At 43.3% G+C, this 27,388-nt stretch overlaps 1 protein-coding gene across 1 annotated transcript in view; it reads left to right on the top strand.

The window, feature by feature from the left end:
- LOC143285707 (solute carrier family 12 member 4-like) overlaps positions 1 to 27,388 on the top strand; it is a 330,309-nt gene that overhangs the window by 279,804 nt on the left and 23,117 nt on the right. The window contains exons 7-18 of the mRNA XM_076593115.1: positions 1,492 to 1,638; positions 5,185 to 5,370; positions 6,238 to 6,449; positions 8,873 to 9,087; positions 9,657 to 9,797; positions 13,521 to 13,619; positions 15,006 to 15,063; positions 16,781 to 16,899; positions 18,764 to 18,938; positions 21,359 to 21,457; positions 22,388 to 22,507; positions 27,045 to 27,149. Of these exons, the coding sequence (XP_076449230.1) occupies positions 1,492 to 1,638; positions 5,185 to 5,370; positions 6,238 to 6,449; positions 8,873 to 9,087; positions 9,657 to 9,797; positions 13,521 to 13,619; positions 15,006 to 15,063; positions 16,781 to 16,899; positions 18,764 to 18,938; positions 21,359 to 21,457; positions 22,388 to 22,507; positions 27,045 to 27,149 (1,676 nt within the window). The remainder of the gene's footprint in view (positions 1 to 1,491; positions 1,639 to 5,184; positions 5,371 to 6,237; positions 6,450 to 8,872; positions 9,088 to 9,656; positions 9,798 to 13,520; positions 13,620 to 15,005; positions 15,064 to 16,780; positions 16,900 to 18,763; positions 18,939 to 21,358; positions 21,458 to 22,387; positions 22,508 to 27,044; positions 27,150 to 27,388) is intronic.

Raw genomic sequence — 27,388 nt, 5'->3', positions numbered from 1 at the left:
GGGCCATATGCAGGAAACCAGACTACTTTAGTTGAGAACTTCGCCATAGTTGGCCGCAACTTCATAGTTCCCAACTTCCGTTGTCGGAACGTCGGTATGCATGAAACTTGACAAGAAGCTTACACAAGTGCGCTATTTTTATCTTCGGGAATACACGAAACTGTCAGATTGATCAATAGATCTCTCTCATTTCTCTGTCTCCATGAATGAACAAATAAATCAACGTGATGTTCACAGTTCATCAACACACTGGTGTGTGCTGTACACTGATGACTAAGAGTGGGGTGTTGGGCACACCCTCAGGATCTACCCGGTCTGTGTACAGAGCAGAATGAATGGAGGAATAAACAGACGTGTATGATAATCACCTATGTCCGACCATGTCCCATCGGACCAGCGGAAGAGGAGGTAACTGCTGTCCCGACTATCTGGGTTAGAATTTGATTGTAGTGGAGAGTGTCTTCCCCTATCTCTCGGCAGACGGCTTTGGGACAGTCGGCGCTGGAGAACGTTCCCCAAAGGCCAGCTTGCCCCCCAAGGCTGCTGCACTAAGAGCCAGTGCAGTCTTGCCTCCTAGTTTGAGAGTCATAGTGCTTCACAAAAGACTAATCTGCTAATGGTTTCCCATTGCAGTGGAGAATCCATGGATCAGTGCCGACTGTCCCTAAAAGGTAGAAGAGTAAGAGGAGATTTGATTGAAAAAGAGATAAGATATTAAATAACATAAATGATATAAATGCAAGACATATCTTTAGAATGTCGGACTATGATAGTACAAGGAACTCAGTAAAGAAAATTTGTTTAGAACACTGCAACACCAACATTAGAAAAAATTCATTGGCTAACCGAATTGCACAAACATGGAATGCACTACCAACCGAAGTTAAACTTGCACAAAATGCTTACACGTTCAAAAATCTTGACACCAACACCATCTTAAAAGAAATTTTTTTTATAATGATAATTAAAACAAAGTTTCTTACAGAAGTGTACTTGCGTACCCCGCCCGGCAACAACAAACAAAAGAAGAAAATAAATAAATAAAATGGAAGAAGTGAAGATGAAGATTCGATGGGGACATAAAAAGACCGAGAGGTCTAGGCAGATGACTTGCCAGTCCCTATACTACTACTGCTACCACTACTACAACCCTGTTGGCCGAGAGTGGAGATCTAACTTGGGCAAGACACTCTCCACTATAATCAAATTTTAACCCAGATACTTTGGACAGCAAGTTGCCTCCTCTGCTGTTCTGATGGTCATTGCCCAACACGACTGACTATGATACATAATCAAATTCTAGACCAGATAGTTGCGACAGCAGTTGCCTCCTCTTCTGCTGTTATGATGGCCCTAGTCGAACACAACCATCATACAAGCTTATGTCAATCTCCGGTACACCTGACAAGTGAGTGCATTGATTTTTTTTTTTTTTTTTTCTGATGATTTTCCAACCAATGTGAGTGACGTGTGGTGTGTGATGGCCCACAGAGAGGCACCCTGGGTACTCTGCTGGGTGTCTACCTGCCCTGCATCCAGAACATCTTCGGCGTGCTGCTCTTCGTGCGCATGACGTGGATCGTGGGGTCGGCCGGCTGTGTGGAGTCCTTCTTCATCGTCCTCATCTGCTGCTCCACGGTACGTACGTGGTAGGTCTTGGGAGCTGGGTGAGTGGGTTTTGAGGGGTTTTTCTGGGGAGGAGGTGGGGGTTGCGGGGGTGGGAGGGGTGTGTTGTGGCATGTGTGTGTGTGTCTGTGTGTGGATTCTGGTGGGTTTGGGGGTTTAAGGGTGTGTTGAAATATGTGTGGGGGGGATGGCTCTGGGTGTGTGTGGCCTTGATTCTGGTTGGTTTGTAGGGTTTATTGTTGTTGGGTTTTTTTGGGGGGGGGTGGGGGGGGTGAAGGGTGTGTTGAGGTATGTGTGTGGATGGGGGAGGGGGGTAGGAGGAGACTCTGTGTGTGTGGCCTTGATTCTGGTGGGTTTTGGGGGTGAAGGGTGTGTTGAGGTATGTGTGTGGATGGGGGGATGGGGTGGGGGCTGTGTGTGTGTGTGTGGCCTTGATTCTGTTGCTCCACAATATACAGGTCTCAGAAGCTATCAGAAGGGATTTTTAGAGTTGGGGGGTGAGGGGGTGGTGTTGTGTGTGTGTGCTTGTGCATGTCGTGTGTGTGTGTGTGTGAGAGAGAGAGAGAGAGAGAGAGAGAATGATGGGTTCATCTCCCGTTTCCCTGGATGAGCAGGAATCGAGGGTCAAGGTCGATGTGCCCACCCACCCCTCCCTATTCATCATACTCAAAAGTGCACATGCACACACACACACACACACACACACACACACACACACACACACTTCAGACAATAAACTCGGTCTCCTTGTCTGGGAATAGAACCCATTCCCCCCTCACCCTCTTCCTTTTGTTGCAGATGTGTGTGTGTGTGTGTGTGTGTGCGTGCGTGCATGTGCATTATGTGTATGTGTGTGTTGTGGGGGAGGTGGGAAGGGTGTGTGAGTTTCGGGGGAAGGGGGGGGGGGAGGGAAAGGGGGGTGATGTCATGTTGGGAGAATCTGTGGAAAGGAAGAGTGCAAAAGAGCTGTGTTTGTAACGTTTATGTGTGGTGTGGGTGTGTGTGTGTGTTGGAGTGGCATTTTATGGGAGTTAGCCATGAGAAAGTCGATTTCAGTGTCCCTAATGACATTGTCTTTGCTAATGGAAAGAGGAATTTTGCAACAACAACAAAAAGTAGGCAAACCTGAGATAATTTTAGATGATTACTGTGCTTGCCTTTCAGTGTGTGTTTTTTGTGGTGTTTTTTTTTGTTTTTTTGTTTTTTTATTTTTTTTTTTTAAATATAACAAATCAGTATGTGCTGTTTCGATCTGTGTTAGTGTCTGCGTGGGTGTTTGAGTGGGGGTGATGGGTGGAGTTGTAGGAGAGAGTGAAGATGTGGGTGGGGCATTGAACTAGCTGAGCGAGAAATTGATGTGTTTTTTGCATGACAGACGAAGAGAGAGATGGGGAGGGGGGGGGGGGGGGGGGGGGGAGAAGAGAAACACACACACACACACACACACACACACACACAGACAGGCAATGCTAAAGAGAGGCACAGAGAGAGAGAGAGAGATTTGTGGCTTGATCAAATGATTGATATGGACAGTGTGAGCTCTCGCAGGCACACACACACACACACACACACGTACACACACACACACACACACACACACACAGAGGAAAAATAGTGTGTGGAAAATTGCTCTCTGAAAAGATGGGACCCTGATTGAGGCTTGTGATTGTGATTGGCTGGCAGACAATCGGCGCTAAGTTCTGGCACCAGTCCTTTCTTTGCCGTCGCTCTCTGCTAATGGATGGTGTGAAGGATGCCTTTTATTAGATTAGGTTCCACCGTTTTCATCATTTCTTTCCTCCTTCCTTCTCTTTTAACTTTATTGTGTTCTTCTTTTCCTCTAAATGTGTGTGTCTGTTTTACACACACACACACACACACACACACACACACTTGTACGCACGTGCACACATACACACACACACGCACACATACACACGCACATACACACGCATACACACACGCACACGCAGCACACGCACACGCGCGCACACACACACACACTAAAAAAAAAGAAAGAATGAAAAAAAAAGCTTTCAGGGACTACACAATTTCTCATTGCTTCTGCAATTATGAATCTAGCCAGGGTTTTCAATGAAATTTGCTCATTATTGGAAAGAATATTTGGCGTTAAGATTCCGATTGGAGTCACCTAACTAAGAGTTTATCTTGACTAAGCAGCATTTTTGCATGCATGTTTGTTTGCAGTGTAATGAAAGAAAAAGTGAATTTGATCTTCCATGACACCCACACACAGACAACAGGGTTTTTATAAAAAAAAAAAAATTCTCAGCAGTTTCTCTGAGTGTCCTCATTAGCGGTGCAATGAAAGAGAAAAAACGTACCACCCAGTAAAGTAGTCAATGTGTGTGGTTCCAGACTCTCAAACACATATCTCCTGCTGCCAAGTTAACCAGTCCATCTGCGTCATTCCAGACCCTCAAACATCTGTCCCCTGTTGGCCTGTAAAACAATCTGTGTGTGATGTTCCAGACTCTCAAACATCTATCTCCTGCTACCTTGTAAACCAGTCCATGTATGTTGTTCCAGACTCTCAAACATCTATCTCCTGCTGCTGTGTAAACCAGTCAGTGTGTAATATTCCAGACTCTCAAACATTTATCTCCTTCTGCCATGTAAACTAATCCATGTGTGTCATTCCAGATTCTCAAACCTGTAATCCTCTGCTGCCATGTAAACCAATCCATGTGTGTCATTCCAGATTCTCAAACCTGTAATCCTCTGCTGCCATGTAAACCAATCCATGTGTGCCATTCCAGATTCTCAAACCTGTAATCCTCTGCTGCCTTGTAAACCAATCCATGTGTGTCATTCCAGATTCTCACACCTGTAATCCTCTACTGCCATGTAAACCAATCCATGTGTGTCATTCCAGATTCTCAAACCTGTAATCCTCTGCTGCCATGTAAACCAATCCATGTGTGTCATTCCAGATTCTCAAACCTATAATCCTCTGTTGCCTTGTAAACCAATCCATGTGTGTCATTCTAGATTTTCAAGCCCCTCTTTCCTTCTGGCTTAGAAACCAGTCCTGTGTGTGTGATTCCAGATTCTCAAACATCTATCTCCTATTGCCTTGTAAGGAGGAAGGTGTGGCAGAATGGTTAAGACGCTCATCTGCCAATACAGAGTCCGTGAGGGTCTGGGTTTGAATCCTGCTCTCTCGCCCTTTCTGCCACGTTGGACTCGAAAATCAAACTTGAGTGTATATATCTCGGATGAGACTACAAACCAAGGCCCCCGTGTGCAGCACGCACTGAAAAAGAACCCATGGCAACGAGAGTTGTCCTCTGGCAAAATTCTGTAGAAGAAATCCACTTTGGTAAAAGTACACAAATATATACGCACTCACTCAAGGCCTGACTAAGTGCGCTGGGTTACGCTGCTTGTCAGCCATATTGCCTGGCAGATGTGGTGTAGCATATATATATATATATATATATATATATATGGATTTGTCCGAACGTAGTGACACCTCCTTGAGAACTTGACAGTGAAACTGCTGCCCTGTAAAGCAGTCCATGCGTGCGGTTCCAGACTCTGCTGACCTCCATCTCCATGAGCGCCATCGCCACCAATGGTGTCGTGCCGGCAGGGGGGTCCTATTTCATGATCTCCCGAGCCCTAGGTCCGGAGTTTGGCGGGGCGGTGGGCGTGCTGTTCTACCTGGGCACGTCTGTCGCATCGTCCATGTACATCATTGGGGCTGTGGAGATACTGGTGGTGAGTGTGTGTGTGTGTGTGTGTGTGTGTGTGTGTGTGTGTGTGTGTGTGTGAGGGCAGGGAGGTGAAGATGATGGTGATGATGATGTTGGTGGCATCGTCCATGTATATCATTGGGGCTGTGGAGATCCTGGTGGTGAGTGAGTGTGTGTGTGTGTGTGTGTGTGTGTGTGAGGGCAGGGAGGTGAAGATGATGGTGATGATGTTGGTGGCATCATCCATGTATATCATAGGGGCTGTGGAGATCCTGGTGGTGAGTGTGTGTGTGTGTGTGTGTGTGTTGATGATGATGATGATGGTGGCGATGATGTCCCATGTACATGATTGTGGCTGTGGAGATTTTGGTGGTGAGTGTGTGTGTGCGGCAGCAATGTGATGATGATGGTGGTGGTGGTGGTGGTGGTGGTGATGATTATGATAAGGACGACGATGACAATGACAATAATGATGCATGATATATGTGTCATCACCAGGTCTGCATGGCCCCACCAACTCGCCGTGACCAACATGACGATGATGATGATGATGACAGTGGTGATGATGAGGATGATGATGATGTTGATGTTGATGACAATGTGTATGACATAACCAGGTCTACATGGCCCCACAGCCAGGCAAGTTCCGGGAATTGACCAACATGACAATGACAACAACAACAATGATGATGATGATGATGAAGACAGTGTGTCTGTTATCACCAAGTCTGTTTGGCCTCACAACTAGACAAGTTCGGGGATTAGACCAACATGATGATGATGACGATGACGACAATGATGATAATGATGACAATGACGACGACAACGATGATGATGGTGACAATGATGATGACGACGACAATGTGTGTGTGTGTGTGTCTGCTCTCACCAGGTCTACATGGCGCCACAACTGGACAAGTTCGGGGACGTGACCAACAGTTTCCGGCTGTACGGCACAGTGGTACTGATCCTTCTGGCCATCATCGTCTTCATCGGCGTCGCCTTCGTCAGCCGCTTCGCCACCGTCTCCCTGGCCTGCGTCATCCTCTCCATCCTCTGCATCTACATCGGCATCTTCGTCGCCAACCCTGACGACAGCGTCGAGTCAGTGGCTTGTTTTGTTCTTGGAGGAAGGTGGTAGAATGGTTATGCTACGCTCATCTGCCAATAGAGAGTCCGTGAGCGTCTGGGTGGCTTCTTTTGTTTGGAACCTCTTATCATGGGCATTCTTTACTTTTCTTTCACTCATTCCACTGATTCATTAACTTGTATCATGACTACTTCCCATGTGAACCTGGTACGAGTATTCTCGTGCCAATACACTGTTCTAATTTCATTTATTCTTGCTTGGTACAGCATCAAGTCAGTGTCTTCTTTTGTTTTGGACCTCGTATCATGGGCATTTTTTACTTTTCTTTGACTTGTTCCACTGATTCATTAACTTGCACCATGATTACCCCCCCCCCCCCCCCCCCCCCCTCCCATGGACCTGGTACAAGTATTCTCGTGCCAATACACTGTTCTAATTTCATTTATTTATTCTTGCTTGGTACAGCAAGTCAGTGTCTTCTTTTGTTTTGGACCTTGTATCATGGGAATTTTTTACTTTTCTTTGACTCGTTCCACTGATTCATTAACTTGTACCATGATTACCCCCCCTGTGGACCTGGTACGAGTATCCTTGTGCCAGTACACTGTTCTAATTTCATTTATTATTTGCTTGGTACAGCATCAGGTCAGTGGCTTCTTTTGTTTTGGACCTCGTATCATGGGCATTCTTTACTTTTCTTTAACTCATTCCACTGATTTTATTAACATGTACTATTATTACTTTCCCTGTGAAGCTGGTACAAGTATTCTCGTACCAATACACTGTTCTAATTTCGTTTGTATCTTGTTTGGTACAGTGTTGAGTCAGTGGCTTCTTTTGAAGGTGGCAGAATGATTATACTACACTCATCTGCCAATAGAGTGTCCGTGAGCGTCTGGGTGGCTTCTTTTTTCTTTTTTTTTTTTTTTTTACCTCATGGGCATTCTTTACTTTCCTTTAACTCACTCTACTCCAGGTATGAGTTAACTTGAACCATGACTACTTCCTATGGACCTAGTACGAGTATTTTCGTACCAATACACTGTTCTGATTTGATGTATGTCTTGTTTGGTACAGTGTCGGGTCAGTAGCTTCTTTTGTTTTTTGGAAGTAAGGTGGTAGAATGGTTATACTACGCTCATCTGCCAGTAGAAAGTCTGTGAGCGTCTGGGTGGCTTCTTTTGTTTTGGACCTCATGGGGGCATCCTCACTTTCCTTCTGTAACTCTTTCTACTCCAGGTATGAATGAGTTATACTTTCCATGTGGACCTAGTATCAGTATTTTCGTACCAATACACTGTTCTGATTTCTTTTATGTCTTGTTTGGTACAATGTCGGGTCAGTGGCTTCTTTTGTTTTTTGGAAGGTGGTGGTAGAATGGTTATAATACGCTCATCTGCCAATAGAGAGTCTGTGAGAGTCTGGGTGATTTCTTTTTTTTGTTGTTGTTTTTTGGGGACCTCATGAGCATCCTTACTTTCCTTCTGTAACTCTTTCTACTCCCGGTATGAATGAGTTAACTCGTACCATGATCACTTCTCCTGTGGACCTGGTACGATTGCACAATACACTCTGTTCTGATTTCTTTTATTCTTGCTTGGTACAGCGTCGTGTCAGTGGGTTTTTTTTTGTATTGGAGGAAGGTGGTAGAATGATTAAACTACACTCGTTGCCAATAGAGAATCCGTGAGGGTTTGGGTTTGAATCCCACTCCAGTTCTTCTGCCCACCACCACCACCACCACCCACACACACACACACACGCCCCAACCCCCTTCTCCCCACAAGTTTGATTTGAAAATTCAAACTGAGCATCTAATCGTTCGGATAGGATGATAAACCGAGGTTCCCATGTGCAGCACACTCTTGGTGGTGCACTGGAAAGGAATCCATGGTAATGAGAGTATTGTCCTCTGGCAAGGCGCAATAGCCAAGTGGTTAAAGCGTTGGACTGTCAATCTGAGGGTCCCGGGTTCGAATCACGGTGACGGCGCCTGGTGGGTAAAAGGTGGAGATTTTTACAATCTCCCAGGTCAACATATGTGCAGACCTGCTAGTGCCTGAACCCCCTTCGTGTGTATACACACGCAGAAGATCAGATACGCAGGTTAAAGATTCTGTATTTCATGTCGGCGTTCAGTGGGATGTGAAAACAAGAACATACCCAGCATACGCCCCCCCCTGCCCCTCCCATCCCACCCCCCACCCTGAAAATGGAGTATAACTGCGTACATGGTGGGGGTAAAAATGGTCATATATGTTATTATGTAAAAACCCACTCGTGAGTATTAATAAACATGGGATTCACAGCCCACGAAAGAAGAAGAAGAAGCAGAAGAAGAAAAAATTTTTTTTTTTTTAAATCACAAAACCATGCAAAGACGTTAAACTAAAGAAAAAGAAAAAGTAAAACCACGCATCCCTCTCCCTTGTGGCAGGGTGTGTCTGCTGGGCGACCGGCTGCTGACGCTGGAGAGCGTGACGGAGAACGGCACCATGATGTGCACCAAGAACAGGACAGGCCCCATCTACCACCACTACTGCTCCCTCATCAACACCACCACCATGGAGTACAAGTGCGACGAATACTTCGACACTCACGAGACTGCCCTCCTCAAAGGGATCCCCGGCTTGGGCAGCGGCATCTTCGTCAGTAAGTACAGAAGAGAAAGAAAGAAAAAAAAGCCAGACCAACGAACAAACAACAAAAAAGAAAAAAAAACAACTAACAAACAAACAAGAAAGACGAAAAAGAAAAAATGGAAAAAAAAAAAAAAAAAGTCTTAGGGGGGGCTTTTTTCTGTAGGGGGCTTGTTCCACCTCTTTGACTGCTGCTGACCAGTCTGGTCATGTGTTCACCTTCTTTTGTTCTTTTCTCACTGTTCCCTTTTTCAGCCATTCGGATGAGATGATAAACCGAGGTCCCGTGTGCAGCATGCACTTAGCGCACGTAAAAGAACCCACGGCAACAAAAAGGTTGTTCCTGGAAAAATTCTGTAGAAAAATCCACTTCGGTAGGAAAAACAAATAAAACTGCGTGCATGAAAAAATATGAGTATGGAGGATTACTGCACAGAGAAATCTGTTGTGACAAAGAATAATACAAATACAAAAAAAAAAAAAAAAGAGAAAGAAAAACAAAAAAAGAGTGTGTGTGCATGCACGTGTATGGTGTGTTGTGTGTGTGATGTATCCATATCATTCATTCATTCATTGTTTCAGACAACACCGTGAACCGCTACTCTGAAGCCAACAGCGTCGTCGGCACAGACGAGAAGGGCAACAGTGACCGAGGGGAGATAATCGCCGACATCACCACCTCCTTCATGGTGCTCCTGGCCATTTACTTCCCTTCCTGCACAGGTACCTGGGTCACGTCCCCTGTCCTCTGTCGTCACTGCTGCTGCATGCACATTTAAAAAAAAAAAAAGATATTAAAAAAAAATTAAGTAGCATACTTACCGTGACCCACATTTAAGACCCTCCCGTTCCTCCCCGCTTTCTGTTCTACCGGCACGCTGCGCTGGTTGCGGCGAATTGCCGTCAAAAGAGGGCGCTAGTCGGGGATGCAAAGGGGAGATAACCTACTTCGGGAGGTTATCAGCCGTAGCTACTTTCATTTTCTCCACATAGGCGAGTAGTAGTTTGCACAGGACAGGAATTGATTGATGTGGATACTTATATAGCGCCTATCCTCGGTCAGAGACCAAGCTCTAAGTGCTTTACATACACGGGGACATTTGCACCACAGGCTGGGTAGAGCCGACTGACGGCTGCCACTGGGCGCTCATCATTCGTTTCCTGTCATTCAATCAGATTTCAGACGCACACGCATACACACTCAGACAGACATGTAACATTTTACGTGTATGACCGTTTTTATTTACTTACCCCGCCATGTAGGCAGCCATACTCCGTTCTCGGGGGTGTGCATGCTGGGTATATTCTTGTTTCCATAACCCACCGAACGCTGACATGGATTACAGGATCTTTAACATGCGTATTTGATCTTCTGCGTGCGCATACACACGAAGGGGGTTCAGGCACTAGCAGGTTTGCACATATGTTGACCTGGGAGATCGGAAAAATCTCCACCCTTTACCCACCAGGTGCACCGAGATTCGAACCCAGGACCCTCAGATTGAAAGTCCAGCGCTTTAACCATTCGCCTATTGCACCCATCACGCAGGAATCAGACCCCTGCCGGAGTCTGCACTAGTGGGTCACGGTAAGTATGTTACTTAAACGTAATTTTAGGAAGAAAATTTCCTTTGAAAGAAATAATTCTAAAAGCTTGTTCATTTCTTTGCAACAAATCTAGAAAGAAGCAAGATTTAGAGGCATGATTCCATATAGGATTTCTGCCTCCCATGCCTAGAAATACATTTCACTGATCACAAAATGGAATCTTTTGCTGTGATGTGCAAAGGGGGAAATCGCATTTCGCACAGCAGGCTGTGTTTCATATTTCGCACTCACTCCGAGGAAGGTTGGCAGTGGCAGAATGGTTTAGACGCTCGTCTGCCAGTACAGAGAGTCCGTGAGGGTCTGGGTTCGAATTCCGCTCTCGTCCTTTCTCCCGTGTTGGCGCTCTGAACAAGAACCTTTGGTGTCGAGAGTGTTGTCCTCTGTCAAAATTATGTGGAATAGGTATACACATGATATATATATATGCATGCTCTCAAGGCCTGACTAAGCACGTTGCTGCATCCACATTGGTGTACATACATGCCTACTGTTCTGGAGAGGTAACAATTTTTTTTTTTTAAATGTTGACCATTTTGGATGTTTTGGCTGCATAGAATGCACAAATGTGTGTGCATGCACACACACATGCGCACACACACACACATGCACACGCACACACATACACACACAGACCACACACACACACACACACCTATATATTTTACTTGTGTATCTATTTTGCCTCATTTCATTTTATTTTCCCACAAGGCCTGACTAAGCGCGTTGGGTTATGCTGCTGACGAGGCATCTGCTTGGCAGATGTGGTGTGGCATGTATGGATGTGTCTGAATGCAGTGACACCTCCTTGAATAAAACTGAACAGAACTGAACACCTACACACTCACCTGCACAGCCACACACACACTCTCTCTCTCTCTCTCTCTCTCTCACTCTTTCTCTCTCTCTCACACACAAACACACAATGTGACATCTTGTCCAGAAGGCAAACTTCATTCATTCAGATTCAACCCATTCACTTTCAGTGCAGCCAGCATTTTCTCAGCGGACGTTAAAAACGCCAAAACGGTGACGACACCATTTATCCTCCTATAATGTAACAACAGCTTAGCTTGTGTTGACTTCTGTGCTTTCGCTTGTTGTTTGTTGTTAACTGAACTCAGTTACCCCTATCTTAGTTCCATTCTCATGACGGAGGATTCCAGCAACGTTTCATATTTGGTCACCCCAGCGTCAGTGCTTGGCCGTTGACATTTTTCTTTCCGTGGAAACGGAAAGCTGATGAGCCGATTTTAACGAGGGATTTGACAGCGCACGAAGGATTTGACGGCAAATGAGGGATTTGACAGCAAACGAGGGATTTGACAAGCAATGCGTGAAGAAAGGGACATGTAGTTGTGAGAGAACTGAGCTGAATTCTTTAAATAATTAAGAGGAGACGCTTAGAAAGTCATGGTGGATGCCATTGAGTGATTCAGGGGAGACGACTTATTGTAGGAACCACTCGGTGCGGCAAGCTATTGAGTGCGTGTGCTACTGGGTGCATATGTGTGTGTGTGTGTGTACGCTCCTGTGTGCTCACATGTGTGCCCACGTTTGTTGTGTGTGGTGTTCTTGATGTAGGTTGTGAATGTATGTAAAACTTATTGTTCTAAATGCCATAAGCTTCTTGCGAGGGAGGTGTGAGCATCAATACGCATTCTTCTTCTTCTTTCTTTCTTTTTCTTCTTCCTTTACTTCTTCTTCTTCTTCTTCTTCTTCATCATCATCATCATTTTCTTCTTTTTCTTCTCTCTTCTTCTTCATCATCATCATCTTCTTCTTCTTCCTCTTCTTCTTCTCAGTTTTATTATTATTATGACTTCAAGACTCTTTACTGGCTTCAAATGAAATAATTTGGAATGCGGAAGGGGTATTAGAATGACATTTAATCATCAGCCACTAAAATAAGAAAAAAGAAACAACAAAAATAGACAATGGCTGCTCACGCATGGTCTCTCACCACCCACACCACACCACTCCTCTCTCTCTCTCTCTCTCTCTCTCTCTCTCTCTCTCTCTCACACACACACACACACACACACACACACACACACACAACACACACACACATGCACACATATGCCTTCCACATAAAATTACTTTAAAACACAGTAGCCAAACTGCCACAGAACTAATGCACTCATCCTGATTTTTTTCTTCTTCTAATACTCACAGAGAAAGAAAGGCAAAATTAAAATCGTCAGTAGTAAGAAGAACAATACTAAAATCTGTGCACCATGACACCACAAATCACAACAACAATAATGATAATAACGATTAGTGGTAATGATGGTAATAATGATACAAAAAATAATAATGATAAAATGATGATGGTGACAGTGTGATGATGATGATGATGATGATTATTGCCAGGTATGGCAGGAACAAGTGGAGTGATGGCCTAGAGGTAACACGTCCGCCTAGGAAGCAAGAGAATCTGAGCGCGCTGGTTCAAATCACAGCTCAGCTGCCGGTATTTTCTCCCCCTCCACTAGACCTTGAGTGGTGGTCTGGACACTAGTCATTTGGATGAGATGATAAACTGAGGTCCCGTGTGCAGCATGCACTTAGTGCACGTAAAATAACCCACTGCAACAAAAGGGTTGTTCCTGGCAAAATTCTGTAGAAAAATCCACTTCGATAGGAAAAGCAAATAAAACTGCACGCAGGAAAAAATACAAAAAAAAAATGGGTGGCGCTGTAGTGTAGCGACGTGCTCTCCCTGGGGAGAGCAGCCCGAATTTCACACAGAGAAATCTGTTGTGAGAAAATGAAATACAAATACAATACAAATAATACGATGATGATAGCGATGACGACGATGATGATTGATGACAGGTATCATGGCGGGCTCCAACCGTTCCGGTGACCTGGCTGACGCTCAGAAGTCCATCCCCATCGGCACCATCTGCGCCATCATCACCACCTCCTTTGTCTGTATCCTTCCCTGGCAGCTGCATCACACCCTCTGAGTGACTGTGTAGTGTGTCCATGTGTGAGAGTGTGTGACAGGAAGAGACAAAGATTGATTGATTGATTGATTGATATTGATACTTATATAGCGCCTATCCTCGGTCGGAGACCAAACTCTAAGCGCTTTACAAACATGGGGTCATTTACACAACAGGCAGCCTAACTGGGTAGAGCTGACTGACGGCTGCCATTGGGCGCTCATCATTCGTTTCCTGTGTCATTCAGTCCAGATTTCAGGCACGCACACATGCACGCTCAGACAAACATGTAACATATAGCATTTTACATGTATGACCGTTTTGTTTATTTACCCCGCCCTGTAGGCAGCCATAATCTGTTTTCAGGGGTGTGCATGCTGGGTATGTTCTTGTTTCCATAACCCACCGAACGCTGACATGGATTACAGGATCTTTAACGTGCGTATTTGATCTTCTGCATGCGTATACACATGAAGGGGGTTCAGGCACTGGCAGGTCTGCACATATGTTAACCTGGGAGATCGGAAAAATCTCCACTCTTTACCCACCAGGCGCCACCAAGATTCGAATCTCCGACCCTCAGAAAAAGAGCGTGTGTGTGTGTGTGTGTATGTGAGAGAGAGAGAGAGTCATTGGTGTGTTCGCTTACCTCTGGGTTTCAGGATCAATATCTTCAGTTAGCACGGTGACCTGGGTGGGAGCTTACTGTGTAAATCTACATCTAATGCGCCGTGCTGTGTCTCTGGGGTAAACCATTGTACCGGCGACCATCCCTTGGAATTTACAGGACACTTCAACCGGGGTTCCTACAATATACAGAAATCATTATTTCTAATGAATCATCATCATGATGATAGAAATGATAATAATCCAAATAATGATAATGATGATATTAATACTATCATTTATTTTCAGTCTGATATCATCATCTTAGATGAACAGACTATAAATGAATAAACGAACGTGAGAGAGAGAGAGAGAGAGCATGTGTGTGAGTGTGTAAGAGAGAGAGACAGAAAGACACAGAGAGAGCATGTGTGTGTGAGAGAGAGAGGGGTGGGGGAGCATGTGTGTGTGAGAGTGAAAGAGAGATGGGGAGAGTGTTTTCTTGTGTGTCTGAGAGAGGGGGAAGAGGAGAGAGAGAGAGAGAATGTGTGTGCGTTGTGTGAACGAAAGTGAGGTGAGTGAAAGAAAAACGTGCGTTTTAATGTTGGTATTTGACATTGGTGTTGGGTTTAAATAACTTTAACCCCCATTGCTTTTCATCATCAGTGGCCTTCTTGGCCATGTGTGTATCTGTGTTGATTTTTTAGATTTTTTTTTTTCATAGGTCATTTGGTGGTATAGTTGCCTATTTTTCCTATACAAGCAGATCTGACCAGCGTTCTGTTCTTCTCTGGAGCTATCGAAGGGGATCTGATGAGGGATAAGTGAGTACTGTTGTTTCGGGTTTGTTTGTTTTTTCTTTTATTTGTTGACTCACTTGTGTAAACAAAGTGAGTCTATGTTTTAACCCGGTGTTCGGTTGTCTGTGTGTGTGTGTCTGTGTGTCCGTGGTAAACTTTAACATTGACATTTTCTCTGCAAATACTTTGTCAGTTGATACCAAATTTGGCATAAAAATAGGAAAAATTCAGTTCTTTCCAGTCATCTTGTTTAAAACAATATTGCACCTCTGGGATGGGCACAAAAAAATTTAAAAAAAGAAGCCTAATTATATGCAAACTGCATTTACTGTTATATTTATATTTTTTGTATTCTCTAAACTTGGCACTTTGACCTCATATTCTGACACAACAACAAGAGGAGTCATTATTATCATTTTTTGCTCAAACAGGAACTTATTTTGCTAAGCATGGAATTTTTATTTGTTTTGCAAACGTTTTAGGTGCAGATAGTAAAAAAGGGAAATTACTCTGCAATTAATGCTAGGGGACTTAATTTATCACAAGTGAGTCTTGAAGGCCTTGCCTCTCTTTTTTTTTTTTTTTTTTTTTTTGTTGCTGCCCTGTCATCAGCATTCTTTCAGTGGCATTACTCCCAGGCCGCTCATTCCAAGTCCATGATACACAGCCACACCTGGGTAGTGGTGGTGGGGGGTTTTTTGTGTGTTTTTTTTTAAGGTGTTGATGTGTTTTTCATGATGGTGGTGTGGTGGTGGTGTTTTTGTGTGTGTGTGTGTTTTTTTGTGTTTTTTTTAAGGTGTTGATGTGTTTTTCATGGTGGTGTTTTTTTTTTGTTTGTTTTGGGTTTTTTTTAGGTGTTGATGTGTTTTTCATGGTGGTGGTATTTTTGTTTGTTTTGTTGTTGTTGTGGTTGTTTTGTTGTTTTTTTTAAGGTGTTGATGTGTTTTTCATGGTGGTGTTTTGGGGTTGTTGTTTTTTGTTGTTGTTTTTTCCTAAGGTGTTGGTGTGTTTTTCATGGTGGTGGTGGTGGTGTTTTGGGGTTGTTGTTTTTTGTTGTTTTTTTTCCTAAGGTGTTGGTGTGTTTTTCATGGTGGTGGTGGTGGTGTTTTGGGGTTGTTGTTTTTGTTTTGTTTTTTTCCTAAGGTGTTGGTGTGTTTTTCATGGTGGTGGTGGTGGTGTTTTGGGGTGGTTGTTTTTTGGGTTTTTTCCTAAGGTGTTGGTGTGTTTTTCATGGTGGTGGTGTTTTGGGGTGGTTGTTTTTTGGGTTTTTTCCTAAGGTGTTGGTGTGTTTTTCATGGTGGTGTTTTTTTGTTTGTTTGTTTTGTTGGGGTTTTTTTTGTGTTTTTTTTTTTAGGTGTTGTGTTTTTCATGGTGGTGGTGGTGGTGTTTTGGGGTTGTTGTTTTTTTTGTTTTTTTTTTCTTTCCTAAGGTGTTGGTGTGTTTTTCATGGTGGTGATGGTGGTGTTTTTTGGTTTAAAAAAAAAAAAATTTCTAAGGTGTTGATGTGTTTTTGAAGGTGTGGTGGTGGGGTTTTTTTAAAATATTTTTTCTAAGGTGTTGATGTGTTTTTGATGGTGGTGGTGGTGGTGGGGTTTTTTAAAAAGATTTTTTCTAAGGTGTTGATGTGTTTTTCATGGTGATGGTGTGTTGGTGGTGGTTTTTGTTGTTGTTGTTTGTTTGTTGGGTTTTTTTTAAGGTGTTGATGTGTTCTTCATGGTGGTGGTGGTGGTGGTGGTTCCAGGTACGGAGAAAGTATAGGAGGCAGCCTGCTGATAGGCAAACTGGCCTGGCCGCACGAGTGGGTCATTCTGATCGGATCCTTTCTCTCCACCATGGGCGCCGGTCTGCAGAGCTTAACAGGTGAGCAACAACAGCTCATACTACTACTACTACTACTACTACTGCTGCTGCTGCTACTGCTACTACTGCTACTACTACTACTGCTGCTGCTGCTGCTACTGCTGCTGCTGCTGCTGCTGCTGCTGCTGCTACTACTACTACTACTACTACTACTACTACTACTACTACTACTACTGATGATAATAATGATAACAACTGCAACAATAATGATAATAGCAATAGTAAGAATACTACTACTACTGCTACTACTACTACTGATACATCTACTACCACTACTGATGTTGATAACAAGAACAGCAATAACAACAATAACATTAATAATGATAATAATAGTAATGATAATAATGATAGCAATAGTAATAATACTACTACTGTTACTACTACTACTACTGCTGCTGCTAGTATTATTATTACTTCTGTTTCTGATGAAGATAATAATAATGGTAATGATGATGATGATAATAATAATAATAAAAAGAAGAATAAGAATAGTAATAACAATAATGATACTACTACTACTACTACTACTACTACTACTACTAAATAATACTAATAATGATAATACTAATCATGATAATAATGATAATTATAATAATGACAATGGTAATGATAATAATGCATCATCATCATTGTCATCATTATCATAATCACGTGGAGTAATGGCCTAGAGGTAATGCGTCCGTCTAGGAAGCGAGAGAATCTGAACGCACTGTATGGAATCATGGTTCAGCTGCCGATATTTTCTCCCCCTCCACTAGACCTTGAGTGGTGGTCTGGATGCTAGTCATTCGGATGAGACGATAAACCGAGGTCCCGTGTGCAGCATGCACTTAGCACACGTAAAAGAAGCCATGGCAACAAAAGGGTTGTCCCTGCATATGCATAAACCATAAGGAAAAATAACTAACTTCTGCAGTATTTCCGGATGTGTCCACATGTAATTTTTAGGAGAATTTAAGGAATTAATCTGTGATTTTTGCTGTATTAATGTGGCATGGAATGCTTGCTGAGGCTGTAAAATGTCCCATGGGGTTGAATGGGTTAAGTGATGACAGCGTGCCTGCCTGTTTCTGCCCCCTTCAAAATACAGCTTTATTCCAACCTCAGCTCCGTTTTTAAACAACAATAATTGATAATCAGATGTGTGACTAAAAGTGGATGCCAGAGTGTTTTTATATAGAATATGGCATCTTAATTCAAAATACTACTTGAATTGCTATTGCTATTATTTGTCTTATGTCTACTTCGAGTGTACTACTTTATGCCTGTTCTTTCACTGTGATTTTGTATTGCACATATATTGCTGTGATGATGTATGAATGATTTACTCTAAGTTAGCTTTTAAGGATTTCTGTTGTTGTTATTGTTTTATACTGTGATTATTGACTGTGCGCATGGTTTGCCCTAGGTTGACGTCTGAACATTTTATATCTTTAATGTATATTCTTCTTCTTCTTCTTCTACGTTCGTGGGCTGCAACTCCCACATTCAGTCATATGTACACGAGTGGGCTTTTATGTGTATAACCGTTTTTACCCCGCCATTAGGCAGCCATACTCCGTTTCCGGGGGTGTGCATGCTGGGTATGTTCTTGTTTCCATAACCCACTGAACACAGACATGGATTACAGGATCTTCAACGTGCATATTTGATCTTCTGCCTGCGTATACACACAAAGGGGGTTCAGGCACTGGCAGGTCTGCACATGTGTTGACCTGGGAGATAGATAAAATCTCCACCCTTTACCCACCAGGAGCCATCACGGAGATTCGAACCTGGGACCCTCAGATTGAAAGTCCAACGCTTTGACCATTCGGCTATTGCGCCCATCTGATACTGAATAAAGCTTTCTATATTCTCCAAGGTGCTCCCCGACTGCTGCAGGCCATTGCCCAGGATGGGGTGATTCCTTTCCTGGGGGTGTTCTCCGTGACCACCAAGCGGGGGGAGCCCTTCAGGGCGCTCCTCCTCACCGTCTTCATCTCCTTCATTGGAGTCTCCATTGGCAACCTGGACTATGTGGCTCCCATCATCACCATGTACGTCTCTGTGTGTGTGTGTGTGAAACAGAGAAAGCAGGCATGCCTACTGTTACTGAAGGCCCGTATTTGATAAAATGGACAGAGTCCTAGAAATACGGATATTTGCTACATGTCCTGGTAAAAAAAAACCAAAAAAAAACCAATCAAAATATCTAGTGGGTACAAGTGTACCATGGCTTTTCGACCATTGCCAAAGACACTTCGTTAAGACTTATGGAAATGCTGCCAAATATTACCAGAGCCACTTCGTGAAAAGCTGGAACTGCCCATACAGTACCAAGTTTGTGAAAGTCCGCTCGATTTCCGTCACTTGCGAAGTAACTTCGGCAAGACCATGCGCATGCGGGTAAGCACCGACTTTTTGAACTGGCTGTCAGACAACTATTGTGTAGAGATGTTTCTGGAAATAGAACCCTGTCCCCGATTCTTCTTCTTCTTCTTCTTCTGCGTTCGTGGGCTGTAACTCCCATGTTCACTCGTATGCACACGAGTGGGCTTTTACGTGTATGACCGTTTTTACTCTGCCATGTAGGCAGCCATACTCCATTTTCGGGGGTGTGCATGCTGGGTATGTTCTTGTTTCCATAACCCACCAAACGCTGACATGGATTACAGGATCTTTAATGTGCGTATTTGATCTTCTGCTTGCATATACACACGAAGGGGGTTCAGGCACTAGCAGGTCTGCACATATGTTGATCTGGGAGATCCTAAAAATCTCCACCCTTTACCCACCAGACGCCGTCACCGCGATTCAAACCCGGGACCCTCAGATTGACAGTCCAACGCTTTAACCACTCGGCTATTGCACCCGTCTGTCCCCGATTCTAATGTGTGTTGTTCCTGAAAAGCAAACTGGGAGGTAGGCATGCCTGAGAAAGTCTGGAATGAAACTGTGAAGGTTGAAGGGAGGAAGGTTGCAGAATGGTTAAGACGCTCAGCTTCCAGTACAGAGAGCCCTTAGGCTGTGGGTTCCAATCCTGCTGTTGCCCTTTCTCCAAAGTTTGACTGAAAAAAAAAACTGAGCGTCTAGTCATTCGGATGAGCGGCTAAACCTAGGTCCCATGCGCAGCTCACACTTGGCGCACTGAAAAAGAAGATCCCATGGCAACAAAAGTGTTGTCCTCTGGCAAAATTATGTAAAAAGGAATCCGCTCTGATAGGTACACAGATATATAAGCATGCGCTTAAAGCCTGACTAAGCGTGTTGGGTTATACTGCTGTCGGGCATCTGCCTAGCAGATGTGGTGTGGCGTATATGGATTTGTCCAAACGCAGTGATGCCTTCTTGTGAAAGTGAAAGTGAAGCTGAAACTGTTCAGGTTGAAAGTTTTAACTCATTGAGTCCTGCACCTGAGCAGTGCCTAGATCCTAGTGTAGGGAAGGTCACAAGGTGGAATCCAGTTCTCTCCTCCTACTGTTTGAACTTTCCTCAACTGAAGTCAGGTTCCTGTTCACACCTGGGTAGAGTGAGAATTTTTTTTTTTTTTCTTGGTGTGTTACAGTTTCTGTATGGTGTGTTGTTGGGTTGTTGCAGGTTTTTCTTGGTGTGTTACTGTTTTGTCAACATGGCCTGTAAGGTGTGTGTGTGTGCTGGGTTGTTGCAGGTTTTTCTTGATGTGTTACGACTTTGTCAACATGGCCTGTAAGGTGTGTGTGTGTGTTCTGGGTTGTTGCAGGTTTTTCTTGGTGTGTTACGGTTTTGTCAACATGGCCTGTAAGGTGTGTGTGTGTTGGGTTGTTGCAGGTTTTTCTTGATGTGTTACGGTTTTGTCAACATGGCCTGTAAGGTGTGTGTGTGTTGGGTTGTTGCAGGTTTTTCTTGATGTGTTACGGTTTTGTCAACATGGCCTGTAAGGTGTGTGTGTGTTGGGTTGTTGCAGGTTTTTCTTGATGTGTTACGGTTTTGTCAACACGGCCTGTAAGGTGTGTGTGTGCTGGGTTGTTGCAGGTTTTTCTTGGTGTGTTACGGCTTTGTCAACATGGCCTGTAAGGTGTGTGTGTGTTCTGGGTTGTTGCAGGTTTTTCTTGGTGTGTTACGGTTTTGTCAACACGGCCTGTAAGGTGTGTGTGTTGGGTTGTTGCAGGTTTTTCTTGGTGTGTTACGGTTTTGTCAACACAGCCTGTAAGGTGTGTGTGTGTGTTCTGGGTTGTTGCAGGTTTTTCTTGGTGTGTTACGGTTTTGTCAACATGGCCTGTAAGGTGTGTGTGTTGGGTTGTTGCAGGTTTTTCTTGGTGTGTTACGGTTTTGTCAACACGGCCTGTAAGGTGTGTGTGTTGCAGGTTTTTCTTGGTGTGTTACGGTTTTGTCAACACGGCCTGTAAGGTGTGTGCTGGGTTGTTGCAGGTTTTTCTTGGTGTGTTACGGTTTTGTCAACATGGCCTGTAAGGTGTGTGTGTGTGCTGGGTTGTTGCAGGTTTTTCTTGATGTGTTACGGTTTTGTCAACATGGCCTGTGCTCTGCAGACACTCCTGCGGACACCAAACTGGAGACCTCGCTTCAGGTTTTATCATTGGTGAGGGATCGTCCTCAGCATGTTATAGTTTGTTGTGTTTTTTTTTTGGGGGGGGGGGGGTAAATTTGGGGTGGGGGGTAATTTTTTTTTTTTGGGGGGGGGGGGGGGGGGGGGGGGGGAGGGGTTGTTTGTTTATTTGGTTTGGTTTGGTATCGGCAGCTTTACTTTGAGTCAAAGATTGTGTATGTGCATTGTGTGCGGGTGACCATGTCTGTATATCTGTCTAGTCTGTGTATTTTCCAAGGAGCATGATAAACTGAAGTTGGCAGGGAAGAAAGGAAATGTGTATCTGGAAACTGAATTAAAAGAATACATAATAGAAATATAAGAAAGTATATAGTACATTATTCTCATAGGTTTTCAGATGATGTTTTCTGAGTGTTGAGGGCTGTTTGTTGTTGTTGTTATTGTTGTTATGTGTCTGTCTGTCTGTGTCAGTCTGTCTTTCTGTCTGTCTCTGAAAAAAAACTATTTGGTGAGGGCAGCAAAATAAGATTTTGTTTGATTTTTTTTTGGCCTGTGTTATTTTATGTGCTTACAGGATCGTTTTTTCTGTATTATTTGTGTGCTTTTAGGATTTTCTTGTTTTGGGGTTGTTGTTTTTTTTATTGTTGTTATTTGTGTGCTTTCAGTTTTTCTTTTCTTCTCCTTTTTTTTTTTTTTAATGTTTGTTTGTTGTTGTATTATTTCTGTGCTTTCAGGGTTTTTTTCTGTAGTATTTGTGCACTTCCAGATTTTGGTTGTTTTTTTCGACTGTATCATTTTTTTTTTTTTTTTAATTTGTTGTTGTTGTTTTTTTTGCAGAGTTATTCATGTGCTTTCATGTTGTTTTTTCTGTATTTTCTATGTGCTTTCAAGTGTGTTTTGTTTGGGGGTTTTTTGTGTGTTTTTTTTTGTTTTTTTTTTACTGTGCTCTTTGTGTGATTTCAGGGTGCTGTCGCTGATTGGTCTGGCCCTGTGCATCACTCTCATGTTCATCTCCAGCTGGTACTATGCCCTGGCTGCCATCGCCGTTGCTGTTTGCATCTACAAGTACATCGAATACAAGGGGTGGGTACTCTGCCGTCCCGTCTGCGTCTGCAACATCCACAAAAATCTGGCTGTTGAGGGCATCGTTGTATATATAAGCTGCATCCCTCCTGAATTTTGAAAAAGAATTGGGAATTGATAATAAGAGGGGTGAATCATCTGTATGTACATTGAATACAGGGGGTGATTCATCTAGAGTGCATTGAACACAAGGGGTAATTCATCTACATTGCATTGAACACATTGGGTAATTCATCTACAGTGCGTTGAATACATTGGGTAATTCATCTACAGTGCGTTGAATACAAGGGGTGAGTTTTTGAATACAAGGGGTAAGTCATCTACAGTGCATTGAACACAAGGGGTAATTCATCTACAGTGCATTGAATACAAAGGGTAATTCATCTACAGTGCATTGAATACAAGGGGTGAGTCATCTACAGTGCATTGAATACAAGGGGTAAGTCATCTACAGTGCATTGAATACAAGGGGTAATTCATCTACAGTGCATTGAATACAAGGGGTAAGTCATCTACAGTGCACTGAATACATGGGGTAAGTCATCTACAGTGCATTGAATACAAGGGGTGAGTCATCTACAGTGCATTGAATACAAGGGGTAAGTCATCTACAGTGCATTGAATACATGGGGTAATTCATCTACAGTGCATTGAACACAAGGGGTAATTCATCTACAGTGCATTGAATACAAGGGGTAAGTCATCTACAGTGCATTGAATACAAGGGGTAAGTCATCTACAGTGCATTGAATACAAGGGGTAATTCATCTACAGTGCATTGAATACAAGGGGTAAGTCATCTACAGTGCATTGAACACAAGGGTTAAGTCATCTACAGTGCATTGAACACAAGGGGTAATTCATCTACAGTGCATTGAATACAAGGGGTAATTCATCTACAGTGCATTGAATACAAGGGGTAAGTCATCTACAGTGCATTGAACACAAGGGGTAAGTCATCTACAGTGCATTGAACACATGGGGTAATTCATCTACAGTGCATTGAACACAAGGGGTAATTCATCTACAGTGCGTTGAATACAAGGGGTGAGTTTTTGAATACAATGGGTAAGTCATCTACAGTGAATTGAACACAAGGAGTAATTCATCTACAGTGCATTGAATACAAAGGGTAATTCATCTACAGTGCATTGAATACAAGGGGTAATTCACCTACAGTGCATTGAACACAAGGGGTAATTCATCTACAGTGCATTGAACACAAGGGGTAATTCATCTACAGTGCATTGAATACAAGGGTTAAGTCATCTACAGTGCATTGAACACAAGGGGTAAGTCATCTCCAGTGCATTGAATACAAGGGGTCAGTCATCTACAGTGCATTGAATACAAGGGGTGAGTCATCTACAGTGCATTGAATACAAGGGGTAAGTCATCTACAGTGCATTGAATACAAGGGGTAAGTCATCTACAGTGCATTGAATACACTGGGTAAGTCATCTACAGTGCATTGAATACAAGGGTTAAATTATCTCCAGTGCATTGAATACAAGGGGTAAGTCATCTCCAGTGCATTGAATACAAGGGGTAAGTCATCTACAGTGCATTGAATATACTGGGTAAGTCATCTCCAGTGCATTGAATACAAGGGTTAAATTATCTCCAGTGCATTGAATACAAGGGGTAAGTCATCTCCAGTGCATTGAATACAAGGGGTAATTCATCTACAGTGCATTGAATACAAGGGGTAATTCATCTACAGTGCATTGAATACAAGGGGTAAGTCATCTCCAGTGCATTGAATACAAGGGTTAAGTCATCTACAGTGCATTGAACACAAGGGGTAATTCATCTACAGTGCATTGAATACAAGGGGTAAGTCATCTCCAGTGGATTGAATACAGGGGGTAAGTCATCTACAGTGCATTGAATACAAAGGGTAATTCATCTACAGTGCATTGAACACAAGGGGTAATTCATCTACAGTGCATTGAACACAAGGGGTAATTCATCTACAGTGCATTGAATACATGGGGTGAGTCATCTACAGTGCATTGAATACATGGGGTAATTCAGCTACAGTGCATTGTATGCAAGGGGTAAGTCATCTACAGTGCATTGAACACAAGGGGTAAGTCATCTACAGTGCATTGAACACAAGGGGTAAGTCATCTACAGTGCATTGAACACATGGGGTAATTCATCTACAGTGCATTGAACACAAGGGGTAAGTCATCTACAGTGCATTGAATACAAGGGGTAATTCATCTACAGTGCATTGAATACATGGGGTAATTCATCTACAGTGCATTGAATACAAGGGGTAAGTCATCTACAGTGCATTGAATACAAGGGGTAAGTCATCTACAGTGCATTGAATACATGGGGTAATTCATCTACAGTGCATTGAATACATGGGTTAAATTATCTACAGTGCATTGAATACAAGGGGTAAGGCATCCACAATACATTGAATACAACAGTGCATTGAATACAGAGAGTAAGTCATCTCCAGTGCATTTAATACAAGGATTAAGTCAGCTATGTGGCATCTTGATAATTTCTCCTTTTTATCTTACATATGTGAAGCTAGTTCATGTAATTACCCTCTCTTTGTGTCTCATCCTTGTGTCTGTGGAAAACGTCAGTGTTGGAATTTTATTGGCAAGTGCAAGTAGTACATGAACCATTGTATTTATATGTGTTTGTTCGTTTTGTTTTGTTTGTATTTGTGAATTTGAGTTATGCACGTGTGTGAATGACTGGTGTGTCAGCACTTTGATTTGTTTCTGCACAGGATTCTGAGCTATATAGATACTTATTGTTATCATTATTACTATTATTATTATTATACTTATTATACTTATTATTATTGTTGTTGTTGTTGTTGTTATCATTACCCTTACTTTGCAGGATCACAGTGCCTTTGTCCCCACCTCAGCCATCAGCATGAATAGTATCCCCACCTTCGATGAAATTCTGCTCCAGAAATTCCCTCCCCTCCTATCTATCGCTGTCTTCGTTTGTGACCTCCTCCTTTTTCTATTCTGTCGTATCTTGTTTTCTGATTTTCTGCCTTGCGTGTGTATCCATTCACCGATACATAGGTCGAGTGTGCAGAGCGTTTTTGAGTTGCGCTGTATCATTCTGCTCCAGGCATGAGTTAACTTGCACCATGATAATTTCACCTGTGGGCCAGTTTACGAGTATTCTCATACCAACGCACTATTCTTATTTGGTTTAATCTTGCTTGGTACGGTTGGTATTCTAAACTGAACAGTTTAAGGATTCCAGAAGCATGAAACCAAGGCTTTGTTCGACCGATTAAAGAAATCATCAATTCTCCATCGATTTTCACTGTTTTAGTGAACAACCCTACTTTTTACTGCAGTGGTCTCTCGTAGTGCCGGTCTAGGGGAGTTGTATCTGGCATGCAGCTATGGGGTAATAATAATAATAATAATAATGGATACTTATATAGCACCCTATCCAGAAATCTGTTTTGGTGTTTTACAAAAACGCTTTTGTTAACATAAAACATTATATCTATGTTACATACACACACCAGAATGTGACTACACACACACACACGCACACGCACACACTGCATACATACATTTTAACATACATGTGTATCTAACAGCTACCCTAACACATACGCAGACATAGGCAGACAGAGACTTACATAAGCACAAGCACACACAATACACATTCATATGCATGCATGTAGTTATGTACACATACAAATGTATACACACATAGTCAAGCACAGCTAACACAAAGGAAGTGGACCTGCCACAATTGAACTTATTGCTGAGGGAAAAGGTGAGTTTTGAGACAAGATTTAAAAGATGCGAGGGAATCAGAATGACGGAGGTTATCAGGGAGCTTGTTCCACGTCTTTGGTGATTGAAAAGAAAACTATCTGTGTCTGGGTAGTAAGAGTTTAGCATGATAATGTGCTGACTGTACAATAATTTATTATTTTTTGCGGTGTGTGTGTGTTTCAGAGCGGGGGGATGGTTCATGTTACTCAGGGTTGTGCACTGACTGTGAACAATTGGATATTATTTGCTGTGTGTGTTTGTGTGTGTGTGTGTGTGTGTGTCTCAGAGCGGGGGGATGGTTCATGTTACTCAAGGTTATACACTGACTGTGAACAATTGGATATTATTTGCTCTGTGTGTGTGTGTGTGTGTGTCTCAGAGCGGGGGGATGGTTCATGTTACTCAAGGTTATGCACTGACTGTGAACAGTTGGATATTATTTGCTCTGTGTGTGTGTGTGTCTCAGAGCGGGGGGATGGTTCATGTTACTCAAGGTTATGCACTCACTGTGAACAATTGGATATTATTTGCTCTGTGTGTGTGTGTGTGTGTGTCTCAGAGCGGGGGGATGGTTCATGTTACTCAAGGTTATGCACTGACTGTGAACAATTGGATATTATTTGCTCTGTGTGTGTGTGTGTGTGTGTGTGTGTGTCTCAGAGCGGGGGGATGGTTCATGTTACTCAAGGTTATGCACTGACTGTGAACAGTTGGATATTATTTGCTGTGTGTGTGTGTGTGTGTCTCAGAGCTGAACAGGAGTGGGGGGATGGTATCCGGGGCCTGGCCATGTCAGCGGCACGCTACTCCCTGCTCCGTCTGCAGGAGGGACCGCCACACACCAAGAACTGGAGGTAAGGGAGGCCACTCCTGTGAGAGAGACTGTGGGGCAAGGGGAGGCCACTCCTGAGGTAAGGGGAGGCCACTCATGTGAGGTAAGGGGAGGCCACTCCCGAGGTAAAGGGAGGCCACTCCCGACTGTGGGGTAAAGAGGAGGCCACTCCTGAGGTGAGGGGAGGCCACTCCTGACTGTGAGGTAAGGGGAGGCCACTCCTGAGGTAAAGGAAGGCCATTTCTGACTGTGAGGCCACTC

Source organism: Babylonia areolata, chromosome 9 (assembly GCF_041734735.1).
Source record: "Babylonia areolata isolate BAREFJ2019XMU chromosome 9, ASM4173473v1, whole genome shotgun sequence".
Classification (NCBI taxonomy): Eukaryota; Metazoa; Mollusca; class Gastropoda; order Neogastropoda; family Buccinidae; genus Babylonia; species Babylonia areolata.
This window is presented reverse-complemented; position numbering and strand designations above follow the sequence as displayed.